Source organism: Neopsephotus bourkii, unplaced genomic scaffold (genome assembly GCF_033783945.1).
Source record: "Neopsephotus bourkii isolate Nb327-2 ecotype Australia unplaced genomic scaffold, CSIRO-AGI_Nbou_v1 NB_168, whole genome shotgun sequence".
Classification (NCBI taxonomy): Eukaryota; Metazoa; Chordata; class Aves; order Psittaciformes; family Psittacidae; genus Neopsephotus; species Neopsephotus bourkii.
In genome coordinates, this window is record NW_026900684.1 from 4,355,497 (window position 1) to 4,370,390 (window position 14,894).

The 14,894-nt window shown below is 38.2% G+C and overlaps 1 protein-coding gene across 7 annotated transcripts in view; it reads left to right on the forward strand.

Moving 5' to 3' along the window:
* Positions 1-14,374, forward strand: part of FAT1 (FAT atypical cadherin 1) — a 109,507-nt gene extending 95,133 nt beyond the window's left edge. For 3 of the 7 annotated variants that reach the window (XM_061371325.1, XM_061371342.1, XM_061371359.1), the window contains 11 exons: positions 983-1,784; positions 3,728-3,859; positions 3,962-4,125; positions 4,704-5,166; positions 5,673-5,826; positions 6,051-6,161; positions 6,360-6,991; positions 7,237-7,374; positions 9,380-9,439; positions 11,899-11,934; positions 12,898-14,374. In XM_061371325.1, the coding sequence (XP_061227309.1) occupies positions 983-1,784; positions 3,728-3,859; positions 3,962-4,125; positions 4,704-5,166; positions 5,673-5,826; positions 6,051-6,161; positions 6,360-6,991; positions 7,237-7,374; positions 9,380-9,439; positions 11,899-11,934; positions 12,898-13,523 (3,318 nt within the window). In that variant the 3' untranslated portion in view covers positions 13,524-14,374. Of the gene's footprint in view, positions 1-982; positions 1,785-3,727; positions 3,860-3,961; positions 4,126-4,703; positions 5,167-5,672; positions 5,827-6,050; positions 6,162-6,359; positions 6,992-7,236; positions 7,375-7,834; positions 7,889-9,379; positions 9,440-11,898; positions 11,935-12,897 lie in introns of all 7 variants that reach the window. The other 4 variants (XM_061371350.1, XM_061371370.1, XR_009728153.1 and 1 more) reach the window with 3 other exon arrangements.
* The last annotated feature ends 520 nt before the right edge of the window (positions 14,375-14,894 follow it).

Below are 14,894 nucleotides of genomic sequence, written 5' to 3' on the forward strand. Positions count from 1 at the left end.
TTGTATGAAAAGTCATAAGCAGCTTCTCTGCCTAGATCTTCAAAGTGTATCAACTACCTGTAGTAATTGTAAAATTATTGTAAAATCTTTTGAACCATGCAGGATGCCTTCTGAACTCTATATACCCCATCTGTCCCTTCACATCTCTCCAGTTCTTCACCCCTTTCTTTAGTGTCACTTTTCAGTAACTGGGAAAGAGGTCTGGGAAAATGGTAAATGGGAAGCAAGAACTGAGAAATAGAAAGAAGTGAGCCCAAGGGAATGCTCTTTTCTCACTTTTCTACTGCTTTTTTTTTTTTTTTTGTCCCTTCTTCACATGACAACAGTGTATGCTTTTGTAAAAAAGGAGTGGAGGACAGGGGAGCTGGTGTTTAAACATGCTTTAAAATTGAATTAGGCTGATTATGTTAAAGACAATTATTTTAATTGTCTGAAGCAAGTACCACGACAGGTGGTTTTTTTCCCCTCTCCATGTTCATAAATCATGAAAGACAACATAATTAATTGTAACTCTGTACATGTATTGTTTTGTTTTTGAAGTACTGCTTGGCATACTGCATTTAGAATGTCTTCAAGACCATCTCCTAATAACTGCGGTGAAGCATGTTGTAAATTTCTAATGCATGACTCATTCCGAGTTTGTAATGAGTTTCCATGCTTGAAATAAAAAAGCTTCAAGCACCATCTGCTGTCTGAAATTAGCTACTGTGCATTTCCTCTGAATTTGCTAGAAGTGTTAGTGGCTTCCTGGCATTACCAGGTATTAAGAGCACTGCAGCCTTTTAATCTTGGAAGACATGAAAACATGTTTGCATGAACCTACTTATATAAGTTTCTTACATTTTCAGGATTTGCAGTGATGTCAGGAGCTGTAAAATTCACATAAACCATATTCTTGTAGGGACCTTTTTTTTTTTTCATAGAAAAATACAACTGTACTGTCCACAGTACAAAAAGCTAACTCTATCATCATCTTCCTTAGGTGGCAGATAATGGAAAACCACCGTTGTCATCTTTGACTTACATTGATATTAGAGTTATTGAGGAAAGCATTTATTCTCCAGCAATTCTGCCTCTAGAAATCTTTATCACAGCCTTTGGAGAAGAATATTCAGGTGGTGTTATTGGAAAAATTCATGCAACCGATCAAGATGTTTATGATACTCTGACATACAGTCTGGACCCCAAAATGGAATCCTTGTTCTCTGTTTCCAGTACCGGTGGCAAACTAATAGCACATAAAAGCTTGGACGTAGGACAGTACCTCCTAAATGTCACTGTTACAGATGGAAAATTTACAACTGCAGCTGATATTACTGTGCATATCAGACAAATCACACAAGATTTACTAAATCACAGCATTGCAATACGCTTTGCAAACCTTGCCCCTGAAGAATTCATTGGTGATTACTGGCGCAATTTCCAAAGAGCGTTGAGAAACATCCTGGGTGTGAGGAGAAATGATATCCAGATTGTTAGTTTGCAGCCCTCCGATCCTCCTTCAAATCTTGATGTCCTCCTGAATATTGAAAAGTCTGGTAGCTCTCAGCATCCAATGAGAATTTTGCTCCACAAGATAAACTCTTCTGTGCCTGACCTAGAGGAGATTTTGGGCGTCCGGATAATTGATGTTTTCCATAAGCTTTGTGCGGGCCTAGATTGTCCTTTGAAATTTTGTGAAGAAAAGGTAACAGTGGATGAGAACATCATGTCAACCCACAGCACAGCCAGGTTGAGTTTTGTCACTCCCCGTCATCACAGAACAGCAGTTTGTCTTTGTAAAGGTAAGAAAAGGGGTAAGGAAAACCATACCCTTGAAAAGACTGGTTTGGTTTTGAACAGCTGTAATCCACAGGGGAAATTTATGTTACAGGACAAGATTAAGAATGTCCTGTAACCCTCACTGCAGTATTTGCCTAATTTTATTCAGAGTAGGGAGTAATTCTTTCTTGTCTCATTACCTCATTTTAAGAGTTTACGTAATACAAGCTTATGGAAGGGTTGTTTTTTTATAGCTGCACCTTCATTTTCCATTTTATGAAGGAAGTTCCCTTTTTTGCTGCCTGTTCTAAATTGCCAGCCATTTTCTGGTCTTATATGCACAAAGGTAATGCTTGCAAAGTACCTGAATACCACCTGGTCTCCGCTTAGAGGAGTAGCCCACACAACTTCCAAACTTGGCTAAGAATGGCAGGGTGAACTGGGAAATGTGTATTCATTAAGATACATATACAGATTTATAACAGAAGATTTATTTGTCTTTAGCTCCAAGGAAAGCAACATTTCTTTTTAAAAATATGGCTTTGAAATCATGTTCCTGCGTGAATTTGCACATCTTAAGTAAATACTTAAAGCCTGTTCCTTTTCTGTCTAAAATACAGACATACTTTTCTGCTCTCCCCAACCCTGTCCATGTTTCATACACACATGTTGGGTTTTTACAGTGTACGGCTGGATGACCGCACACAAAGAGTTGTGGTCAATGGCTCAATGTCCGGCTGGAGACCAGTTACGAGTGGTGTCCCTCAGGGATCAGTGTTGGGACCGGTCTTGTTTAACATATTCGTTGCTGACATGGACAAGTGCGCCCTCAGCAAGTTTGCCGATGACACCAAGCTGTGTGGTTCGGTTGATACTCTGGAGGGAAGGAATGCCATCCAGAGGGACCTTGACATGCTTGTGAGGTGGGCTGATGCCAACCTCATGAAGTTTAACCATGCCAAGTGCAAGGTCCTACACCTGGGTCGGAGCAATCCCGGGCACAGCTACAGGCTGGGCAAAGAAGAGATTCAGAGCAGCCCTGCGGAGAAGGACTTGGGGGTGCTGGTCGATGAGAAAATGAACATGAGCTGGCAGTGTGCTCTTGCAGCCCAGAAAGCCAACCGTATCCTGGGCTGCATCAAAAGGAGTGTGACCAGCAGGTCGAAGGAGGTGATCCTGCCCCTTTATTCTGCTCTTGTGAGACCTCACTTGGAGTATTGTGTGCAGTTCTGGTGTCCTCAACATAAAAAGGACATGGAACTGTTGGAACAAGTCCAGAGGAGGGTCACAAGAATGATCAGGGGACTGGAGCACCTCCCATATGAAGATCGGCTGAGAAAGTTGGGGCTGTTCAGCCTGGAGAAGAGAAGGCTGCATGGAGACCTCATATCAGCCTTCCAGTATCTGAAGGGGGCATATAGGGATGCTGGGGAGGGACTCTTCATTAGGGACTGTAGTGGTAGGACAAGGGGTAATGGGTTAAAACTTAAACAGGAGAAGTTTAGATTGGATATAAGGAGGAAATCCTTTCCTGTTAGGGTAGTGAGGCACTGGAATAGGTTGTCCAGGGAGGTTGTGAATGCTTCATCCCTGGCAGTATTCAAGGCTAGGTCGGACGAGGTCTTGGGTAATATGGTTTAGTGCGAGGTGTCCCTGCCCATGGCAGGGGGGTTGGAACTTGATGATCTTAAGGTCCTTTCCAGCCCTAACTATTCTATGATTCTGTGATTCTATAATGGTAAACTTTAAACCTCATCACCATTTGCCAAATTAGGGCAATTGTTTTAGTAATTACATATGCCATTTGTTTCATCTGTGTTTGTGCCAGTCATGTCTCATTACCGTTACTTCACTTCTTTGATGGTTAAGAATATCATTTAGGTTACTTTCAGCTGCTACACTTAAGTCTCCCTTTTCACAAAATACCACCACCAACAGAAGAGAAATCATGTGTTTTGTTTTACAGAAGGGAAATGCCCCTTGGTGAATAGTGTGTGTGAAGAAAACCCATGCCCTGAAGGTACTGAATGTTTAGGAGATCCAAAGGAAGGAAAATACACCTGTGTTTGCCAAGACAGCAAAGTCGGACAGTGTCCTGGTAAGAAATTAAAAACCTCTGCAAAAAAAAATATTACTTTCCAAACATAAATTTGATTCCAGTCCTGTGTTAAAACATGTTATGCTTTTTTGTATTCCTAAGCATCAGCCGGCTCTGCTGTGACATTTATTGGGAGCAGCTATGTGAAATACCGTCTCATGGAAAATGAGAATAAAGAAGAAATGAAGCTGACAATGAGACTTAGGACTTACTCTGCTCATGCAGTTGTTATGTATGCTCGAGGAACAGACTACAGTATCTTAGAGGTATGTTAAAATCTCTTGGTGCATATCTCCTTCTCTTTTCTTTTTACCATGTTCTTACTTTTTTTGTGCCAAATTAAAAGATAGAATCATAGCATCTCTGTAGAACTGTTAAAATTGAGAACTGCCTTCAAGGTAGAGTGTGTTATACATAGGTGACAGACTTGTACGGAATTTTTATAATGTGTAAAAGGAATTAGTTTTCTTTAGTGTTTTTTAACTAAAACAAAAAACACCCTGAATCAGCTGCAACTTTACGTTTATTTGCTTATAATACTCATTTAATCCATATGGAAAAAGCTATTTAAAGCACAAGATGAAAGGTCTTGAGGTATTATAATCTTTTGATGGTAATCTGAGACTTCATTACTAGAGGAAAATTGTACAAGGTATATATTTTAAAGAACCATATGGAATGAATCACAATCACTTTGACTGTTTAGGATACAATGTTATTAAACATCCTTCCATGAACACTGCCATCATCCTGTCTCTCCAGCAAACAAACTTCTATAGGCATCGATATTTTATATTCTTTAAGCATGCAAACCATTTGTTGATGCTGTGTTTTTCCTCTGTAGATTCACCATGGAAGGCTCCAATACAAATTTGATTGTGGCAGTGGACCTGGGATTGTCTCTGTTCAGAGCATTCAGATAAATGATGGCCAGTGGCATTCAGTATCTCTTGAAGTGGATGGGAATTATGCACGACTTGTTCTGGATAGGGTGCATACTGCTTCTGGTACTGCTCCTGGTACACTTAGGACACTAAACCTAGATAATCATGTGTTTTTTGGTGGTCATATTCGGCAGCAAGGTACAAGACATGGTAGAAGCCCTCAGGTTAGCAACGGTTTCAGAGGCTGTATGGATTCTATTGTACTTAATGGACAAGAGCTGCCCCTGAACAGTAAACCACGAAATTATGCACACATGGAAGAATCTGTAGATGTGACTCCTGGATGTTTACTGACTACCACGGAAGGTTGTTCAAGCAGTCCATGTCAGAATGGAGGCGTCTGTAATGCACTGTCAAATGGAGGTAAGCTGTGCTCTATTCTTCTGCTGTTGGCTTTCACAACTGCTTTTCCACTTTACTGCCTTGAAGAGCAAAATGACTTTGTGAATAATTCTTGCTTTTCGAAAGAGTTGTGGAACACACTGTTCCACAGATAGGATTGTTGAGCAGGTAAGAAGGATGTGCCTGCCTGTGTTCTAGACTCAGGTCCTTGGGGTATGAAGTAGACCAAGTCCATCAGACAAGGTGGGGATTAACTTAAGTATCAACACCTGTAGTCAGTCCTCTTAACTGCCTACTTTGGAGTCTTCCTTCAAAAATTCTGAATTCAGTGACAAGCATGAGTTTTGTGAGAGAATGGAAGTAATCCTTCAATCATATTCAAAAAGAAGGTTACTGTTGGACTCTCCTTTGTCTTTCGCTAAAAATATTTTTATTCCTTCCTATCCTCTCTCTGTCTGAGCAGTGGACAGAGTATCTTAAATCCTGTAAAGTTATATGTGTCTTTCAAAAAAACTATTTGATTTCAGGTTACTACTGCAAGTGTGCACCTTTGTTTATGGGAACTCACTGTGATGTAAGCGTCAATCCGTGTGCTTCCAACCCCTGCCTTTACGGTGGTACTTGCATCCCAGTCAGTGATGATTTTATCTGCCAGTGCCGAGGACAGTATACAGGGCAAAGGTACGTTTGTATGGTTTATTGTATGAATGATCCCTTTAGAGAATAAGTTATAAATGTAACACTTTTTCTGCTTTCTTGTTTATCTGCTTCCTACTTAAAGTTCAGATTTGAAACCCACTGAAGTTAGTTAAAGTTAATGCCAGGCCCTATGTCCTACATAGTCCTGAATCCCACACTATATATTCACTTGCAGTTAAGGTAATGGGTTTTTTTCACCTTTGCAGGTGCCAGCTGGGTCCATACTGCAAAGACAATCCTTGTAAAAACAGCGGCAAGTGTATTGACAGTTTGGATGGACCTGTTTGTGAGTGCGAAGTAGGCTTCCGTGGAGAAAGGTAGGTAGTGTTCCACATTTATGGAATTTTAACAGTATTACTTAACAGCTTAAACTGGTTGAAATCTGTAATGTTGATAAAACAGCAAATTGCTTAGTAGTGCATAGTACTGTATATTAAATATGTTGAGATCAAGAAGACTAGAACAAAGACTACCAGTGTAAACTAACCATCATTGCCCTGTTCTTTTTCTGGTAGGTGCCTGACTGATGTTGATGAATGCATAGAAAACCCATGTCTTAATGGTGCACTTTGTGAGAATACTTACGGTTCATATCACTGCAACTGTAGTCATGGATTTGGAGGAAAACACTGCACAGACATTGTACTTAACAAATACGTTTCAACATCTTGGAACATTAGCTTAGCTGAAGTGATTGGGATTATTGTTTTCATCGCAGGAATATTCTTGTTAGTTGTCATTTTTGTTGTTTGCCGCAAAGTGATTAGTAGAAAGAAGAAGCATCAGCCAGAACCTGAAGACAAGCAGCTGGGAGTTACAACAGCTTTCTTGCAAAGACCTTATTTTGATGCAAAATTGAATAAGAACATCTATTCTGACATCCCACCACAGGTTCCTGTTCGTCCCATTTCATACACTCCAAGCATTCCAAGCGACTCCAGGAATAATCTTGACAGGAATTCTTTTGAAGGGTCTGCTATCCCCGAGCACCCAGAATTTAGTACTTTTAACCCAGATTCTGTACATGGTCATCGGAAAGCTGTCGCTGTTTGCAGCGTAGCACCAAATTTGCCACCTCCACCTCCCTCCAACTCTCCTTCAGACAGTGATTCAATACAGAAACCCAGCTGGGATTTTGACTATGACAGTAAGAAGTGTTCTTATTTTATTACTTTTCTATTAAAGGTGTGTGCTGCTACATTTTATTATGAATGCAAAGTCTTTGTCTATGCCTGTTATGTTACAAAAGGCATTATGATTTTACTGGGGTTTGAATCTGACTGATTGAGCTTCAAACTCTGCTAAGTTTTGTAAAAATGTGTAGATCTTAGCCTTAAATGTCATTGACTCTAATCTAGAATCTAATAGTTATCTCACCACTTCTTCTTTCAGCTAAAGTAGTAGATCTTGACCCCTGTCTTTCAAAAAAGCCTCTGGATGAAAAGAACTCCCATCCTTACAGTGCTAGAGAAAGCATGTCTGAGGTCCAGTCTCTCAGCTCCTTTCAGTCTGAATCATGTGATGACAACGGTAAGTAAAATGCAGTCTTGCCGCGCAGGTTTATTTGTTCTGTCTTTGCATCTCTTAGTATCAGTAGAGCTTACATATATCCAATATATATTAAATAATATTTTATTTAATATATATCTGTATTTACTTATGTTAATAACCCAGTATGTTATTTTTTTACGTATTTTGCCTGCATTGTACCTTGTTTTAATTACTTTAGCTTAAAATTATATATGACCATTATGCTGTTAGAATATTAGAGGTGTTCAGAGCCTTGTGTTTAAAAGGTGTTAAAAGTGTGTTTAAATTTGAGATTCTTTTCTAGGTAATCATTAGTTATCATCTGATAGAAGAATACAGTGAATTGTAAAAAATGGCTTCTGCACAAATAACTTTCACTTTGATGTTCAGCTCTCAGTGAAAGCCTTTCTGGTGTTACAGTTTCATTTGTTTCCTTCTCTTTTTCTTGCTGCAACCTCAGCTCCCATATGGATCAGATCAGTTCTGAGTGAGAGCAGAGTTTAAGGGACTGCTTGTAAGTTTGATTACTTTAGTAATGAAGGAAGCTGCACAAAAAGGATTTTGTTACAGAACAGTATATTTGGCTTTCACCATGATTAAAATGAATTCATAAAAAATTCATACATTGAAAAAAGCCAATATAAAATATATTTTAATCACAAATCCAGTCCATCAAAATATAATCAGCATATTTATATTGGGGATTTATTAATTGGAAGTCTTTTACTTTTCCATTGTGATGGCAGACACTTTTACAGTTGCTGTGAATGCATCTGTGCATTCAGAAACATTTCAGAATGATTGGACAAAGCCACAGTTGCCTCATAATTTAATTCACTACGCTAAGGTGTTTTGACTTCCTTTTCCAATTTCTGCTTTTGTCTCTGTGTGGTAAAAAGAATTTGAAATTGCTTTAGCTTAGGAATAAAAAACATTCTACTTCTCAGTGAAGTAGAGTGATTTGTTTGTAACAGCATGAAAAGAAACATATGTGTTAATGATTGGTGAAAGTAAAATGGTGTGCTTACAGTACTCGTCATTCTATCTGTAAATCTGTTACCAACTTTCAACTTTTTTCCTTGGTATAAAGTGTTGTGCAGTACATGTGGTTCTCCCCTCCTCTCCATCCCATATATTTCATGTATTCTGTACTTACATTTCTTGTCATGTACTGTTTACTCATTAATGCATCATTTTAAGAGAAATACCTGTAGCATCATAAATATTGTTCCTTCCTTTTTGGTAGATTCTGAATTTATTAGTTTGAAATTTGATCCCCGAGCCATGCAAAAAAATTGCATGTGTTTATCTCATCTTATCCTATATAAGATTAAATCCTTCTCCCTTCCAAAAGAATCTTGGGAAAGGGAAGACACAAAAAAATGCATTCATTTCAGCTGGTTTTAAATCAGAATGTCACAACCTGAATTTGGTATTTCTACAGTGATACCGCTGTTCACACACAACTTAATTAAGTGTGTCAGCAACAGAAGTTCTCAGTAGATATTTTTCATATTCTAGCATTTTAGTTCATTTCAGTGAAGATTTCTTCCCCTGGTCTTATATTGGAGTGGGGGAGAAGTTTTCAGTCTAAAAGGGAAGCCTAATGCAATACTCCTTAATTCATGCAACACAAGCCTTTAGAAGAAGAGCTTTAGGTCATTGCCATTAGCTCTGAAGTATTACGCAAATGGTATGTTTAGGCAAATTTCCGAAATCCTGGGTCAACTAAAGCAGTTTTGTGCTCATGCAGAATTTGTTTCAGGAGTAGTTATGTTTCTGTTTTTATCAAGAATAAAATTCATTATTAGAGATGTATTTTATGTATTATATGCAACTGCTTTCTAAATAAGAAGAGGGTAAACGTATATGTACACCAATAATCTTGCTCTTTAAAATAGTAATGAACTGCAGTTTTACAGTGGTTTTTGTATATCTGTATGCTTTTTAAAGTGATACTAACTACAGGTTTGTTTTAATTTGCTCCTTTTATACCTTTTACAAGCTTCCATAGTGACTGTAATACACCTTGTCAATGCTGTTGTTGACTCGGTGGAAAAAGAAGGTATATATACATGCTTTTTGTATTTATTTACAGTTTTGCAGAATAATGCACGTTTGTCTTCTAGTTAATGTAGTCCTAGCAGATGGGAGTCATAAAATGTTACTTATTTGGAGTTTCTGATAAGCTTTAACAAAGGATATGTTTATATTGTATATCTGTTAGTATTTTCATGTGTATGCTGTAGCTACCCTGTGGACAGGTTTTACAATGTGATCTCTTGGGGGGGGAAAGTGTTGGTATGAAAAGATCTTACTCTCCTCTGAAAATATTCACACTACTTACTCTCCTGAAAAATTTCATGCCAAAGTTCCCAGCAGAATTGAAACAGCATCAAAGGCAATTACATACACTGCTGTAGATGAAACAGCAGCAGTACCAGCTTGTGTGTGTAGTATGTCTTTGGAAGTTAGAAAGAGATGAAGTAGGCATTTCTGGTGGAATTCTATTTCTTCCCTGCTAACATTTAAGAACTGACCACTCTGGAAAACACAACTCTTTACAAAATAATAGTAGTAATAAAGGTGACAATGAGTCTATACAAATGCTAACTATTCCTTTAGTTAACTTAAAACTCCCTAAGGTTCCAGCAATATACAAGCGATTCACAACCATGAGGCTGCAGAGGTTACTTCTGAAATACCATCCATAGCACATGTTTCCTATTTGTTGAGAAAACCCTACTTTTTACTAAGTTCTACTTAAAGCCATTTTAAAAATATGAGATTATAGTAGCAAGAGTCTCTTTTGTTTACTATTTGAAGTACAGCCTGTCTAATGTATGCAGGCAGACATACATTGTCTACAAAAAATGCAGAGACTCCTAATTACATGACAGTAATTGATGTATACATATAGACTAGAGTCCTCAGTGCTAGAAAACTAATGCACAGTACTTATGAAAGGGAGAATTAGAAGACTAGAAGTGGCAAGATCTATAAGGGGAAATATTTAATCACTCGTATTTTCTCTGAGATTTTGACTGGTAGAAACTAAAAATGATGGATGTAGTTCTCAAGTCAAAGTTGTAAGTATTGCTTGGTGGTTTAGTGTCACTGTAAAATAAATATAAATATTTTATGCATTGCACAATATTTGTAGAGAAATTGAAGATGTTCTGCTCAGCTACTTCTTAACACTTGGAAGCTTCTACTCTTAATAAGTATTCCTTCTTTCAAAGCATCTTGTGTAGTTTCTGGTTTTGAGCACCCTCAGAAGAGTGCCAGCTTGAGTAGCAGAGATCCGTGCTCAAGCCTTCAGCAAGGTCACACTCTGGGACAGATGATCTTTTCCTTTAGTCCCCCAAGTGTTTCTGTTCAAGAGGTATCCTGGAAGCATGAACTGTAGTCTCATTCCAGGACAGTTGCAGGTCTTCATGCTCTGCACTGCTCCTCAGGGAAGGCTGTATCTCCATGCAGATCAATAATGCTGCATGCAAGAGAAAACATAGCTCCAGTCCAGCAGGTCATCACCTAGAAAGATGGGCACATCAGGTTCCATTCCTTGGTAGAAGTGCACTAAATCGTAAGACCACAGTCTACCTGTCATCTTCAGTTTTGCATCCAGTTTCCTTAGAAAAATTAAGAATGTCATCTTCTAATTAGATGTAGTGGTCAGAACCTTCTTCTGGAGATAAGGGCAGAGATGTTCTAAGAGTCTTAGATCTTGGACTGATGTCTCCTTTACTGTGGACAATATTTTCTTGTCTGGGTTAGGCAAGCTTGAAAAGGAAAAGAAAAAGGAATCTCCCCTAAGAGTCAATCTCTGTCCTTCCAGTCTTCCAAGGATAGGTAAAAATGTCAATTCTTAGGAAAAGATTCCGGCATTAGGATAGGCATCACTCGTCCTTACAGACCTGAATAGGGAATATAGGTTCCTGAAGAGAAAGAGATCTAAAATTTGTCAGATAACACTGGACAATTCTCCGCTGAGTATGAGTTGTTGGGATTGCTGTACCAAGTGAGGCAGGTTTCCCAGTGCACAGCGTACATAAGCCAGATACTACAGGGAGCGTTCCGGTCTTTGCATGAGATACTGAAAAGTGCAAGTCCTAAGAGATGCAGACCTATTTCAAAAAACAAAGGGGGATACAAGGAAAGAAAAAAGTCAGGTTGAGTCTTGTTACCCTTTTTTAGCAGAAGTCCTAAATCTACTGATGAGAGGATTTCAGCAAACTATAGACTGCAGATTTTGCCATCACACAGCCATGTCCCAGGTGGGCTGTATGCAACTCAGTAACTATTCTACCGTTCCACTTTAACAAAGAAGGATCCCAGAAGTAAAACAAAAAAAAACAAAACAAACAAAAAAACCCTACTTTAGCACTGCTAAGTAAACTGGAAAAAAAGCAAAGTAGCATGAACATCCTAGTGACAGTCATTGTTTGTCTTAATATTGGTTCTAGTATTTGATTCCTAACTACAGATGTTTTCTCCTTTTTCTTCTCATTCTGCCACCTAAAGAATCTTTTGCTGTTCCTGACCTCAGCAATTCAAGAGGTGACTTCTGCATGCAGTTTGTTGATGTTCACCAAAATATTTCTGTTAATACTTGGTTTTAACACAGACTTGCTATCTGTTGCTTGCTGTGCATCTGTCTGCAGTGATTATTCTTTGCTAGATTTGCACCTTCGTACAATTCTGTAGTAGTTTCCTTTTTGGTGATGAGAGCAATTTATTTTATTTTTTAATGAGATTAGGCTTACGTCTAGTTTCCAGCAGATGAATACAAACTTATTTAAGGGGAGTTTGTGAGAAAAGATCACTTTCAGTCATTCATGCATGATTAAGCTTGATTTTCCGGTTTTGATCTTGTATGTGGAATCTTGATCTTGTTTGGACCTTTGAATGTGGAATGTCTTTACTAATAGTCAAGGATTTTTAGCAGAGGCATGTGGCAGTTAATGTAGAGCTAACAGCATTTTGTGAAGTTACCCTTACAATTCAGTTAAGGGGTAAAGTTGCTTTAAATGGTCTGGATACTTTACCAATTAAAAATTATTTCTTTTATGCAGGAAAGACATGGTTTGTATGTGCTAAATATATTTTTAAGAAAAACATGTAGCTGTTAGCACCCTAACTGTAATTACCCAACAGCAATTAAAATGTAGCTGCACCAGGGAGCCTGTTGGTTCTTTGCTATCTGGTGAACAGTTCTATAGTATGTATTGCAATAGCACATTCCATAGGTGACCTACAGCTCTTCCTGTGTTAGGTGAGATGTCAGAGAAAAATGTAAAAGTTCAAGTGCGAATGACGCAATATCTAATGCATGGCATAATGTAAAGTTGTGTTGTGTTAAATGTCTTTTGTGTAACCAGGACAAACTGCTCTCTGATTAACAAGTACTGTCCTAATCACGGTGACTGCATTGGCTTAATACATGTGTTGACTTCTCAGTTCAGACTGACTTGAAGACAAGATACTAATACTACTTTTTTTTTTTTTTAATTACCTTTTCAGGTTATCACTGGGATACATCAGACTGGATGCCAAGCGTTCAGTTGCCAGGTATTCAAGAGTATCCAAATTATGAAGTGGTTGAAGAGTCAGCTCCCCTCTACAATGATCCAAATGCCATCGATACAGACTATTACCCTGGTGGTTATGACATAGAAAGTGATTTTCCACCTCCACCTGATGACTTCCCTGCACCTGATGAGCTTCCACCATTACCACCAGAATACAGCGACCAATTTGAATCAATACAGCCACCCAGAGACATGCCAGCTGTAGGTAGCTTGGGTTCTTCTGCAAGAAGCAGGCAGAGATTTAACCTTAACCAGTACCTTCCCCATCACTATCCTGCAGACATGTCAGAACCTCAGACCACAGCCGGTGGTGTCAGCGGTAATTACAGAGAACCTTATGCTCCTTACACGTTAGGGTACAATAGAGACTTTGAAGCACCAACTGTAGACAACATGTCCATGTCTGTGTATGCTTCCACAGCTTCATGCTCCGATGTGTCAGCATGCTGTGAAATGGAGTCAGAAGTCATGATGAGTGACTATGAGAGTGGAGACGATGGTCATTTTGAAGATGTGAAGATTCCTCCACTTGATTCCCAGCAACATACAGAAGTCTGACACACTCAACAGAAGTGCCTGGACTCTAACAAACTTTATCAATTCTAGAACAACTTTCAAAAGCTTTTTTATCTTTTTTTTCTTTTTCCCAGCCACAGTGAATGCTTTTGTTTCAGTGGCATGGCAGCCTTGGATCATGCAGTTCATTTCACTAAATCAGCCTGTTTCCATTTCCTGACCTACTGTAATTGGACAGTTCCAAGATTTCCATTGGCTGTGCCATTTCTGAACATCCTTTTTGTACTTCCATTGTCTATGTTAAGAAAAATCACATACCACTTCTCCATGTTAGCATGATACGTATATTTATAGTTCTACAGCAATTACTTTTCTCCTACTTTTTGTAAATTTTATGTACAGTTTTGATTTTAATAGTTTTAACTAGATTTTGTAGATATTTTGTGAATTTGTTTTCCACTGAAACTAGTGGTGTTAGTGTGCCATTAAAAACTAGCACCCTGACTTATTATAGTCAGGGCGTCACTGTATGTATTCCCCAGAAAACTAAGGTTTGACATTTCATTATGTATTAAATTAAAAAAAAAAAAATCAACGTATTCACACAATTCCAACTGTACATAGGTTAAGTCTGATATTCTTCTGGGTCAGCTACATGGAAATGTCTTAAATGGGTTGCTGTATTTTAGAACTGTAAACAATTTTTCCCTTCTTGGAAAGTGTGTTGGGGGCCCTCTACATACCAGTTTAGAACCAAAACCACCATGACACAGTTTTTATAGTGTCTGTATATTTGTGATCCAATGGTCTTGTAAAGAAAGGTTTTTACTGAAAATTACCATTAGCCAGTCTTTCTTACTGACAATAAATTATTAATAAAATACTTTAGCTTTGCTCTGTGTATCTGTATTATATATAATATACAATTGACAAAGCATTCAGTGCAGCATTTTTAAGTCTGTATATGTTTTGTACTGTACAAATTTAATTCCTCCAAGCACCACTTTTTCCTCTCCTCAGAAATCAAACCGCAGCTGTGTTAGATGCTCACTAGATGGCAGTGTGTGTCTACTTAATGGTGGTTGAAAAAGTAAACGGGCCAGTATGAATAAAGATTGATGGGTTTCAAACTCCAGTAGCCTTTTGGGTAGTTTGCATTTTTCTTTGAACATATAATATCAGCTACGTAAATTACCGAGTATTTTTTCTTAAGTAAGTCCTCAAAATAGATACAGAAAAAAAAAAACCAAGCCCTTTAAAGCAGTTTCTTCCTTTCTTAATCACCCAATAATCTTAATCACCCTTAATCTCAAGAGTAATTGTCCCTTGATTATGTATTTGTATGCTGGAATTTTTGTGCCACTTTCAGTTTGTGCTAAATGGAATGGAGGTTTTGTGCAATTATAATTGCAG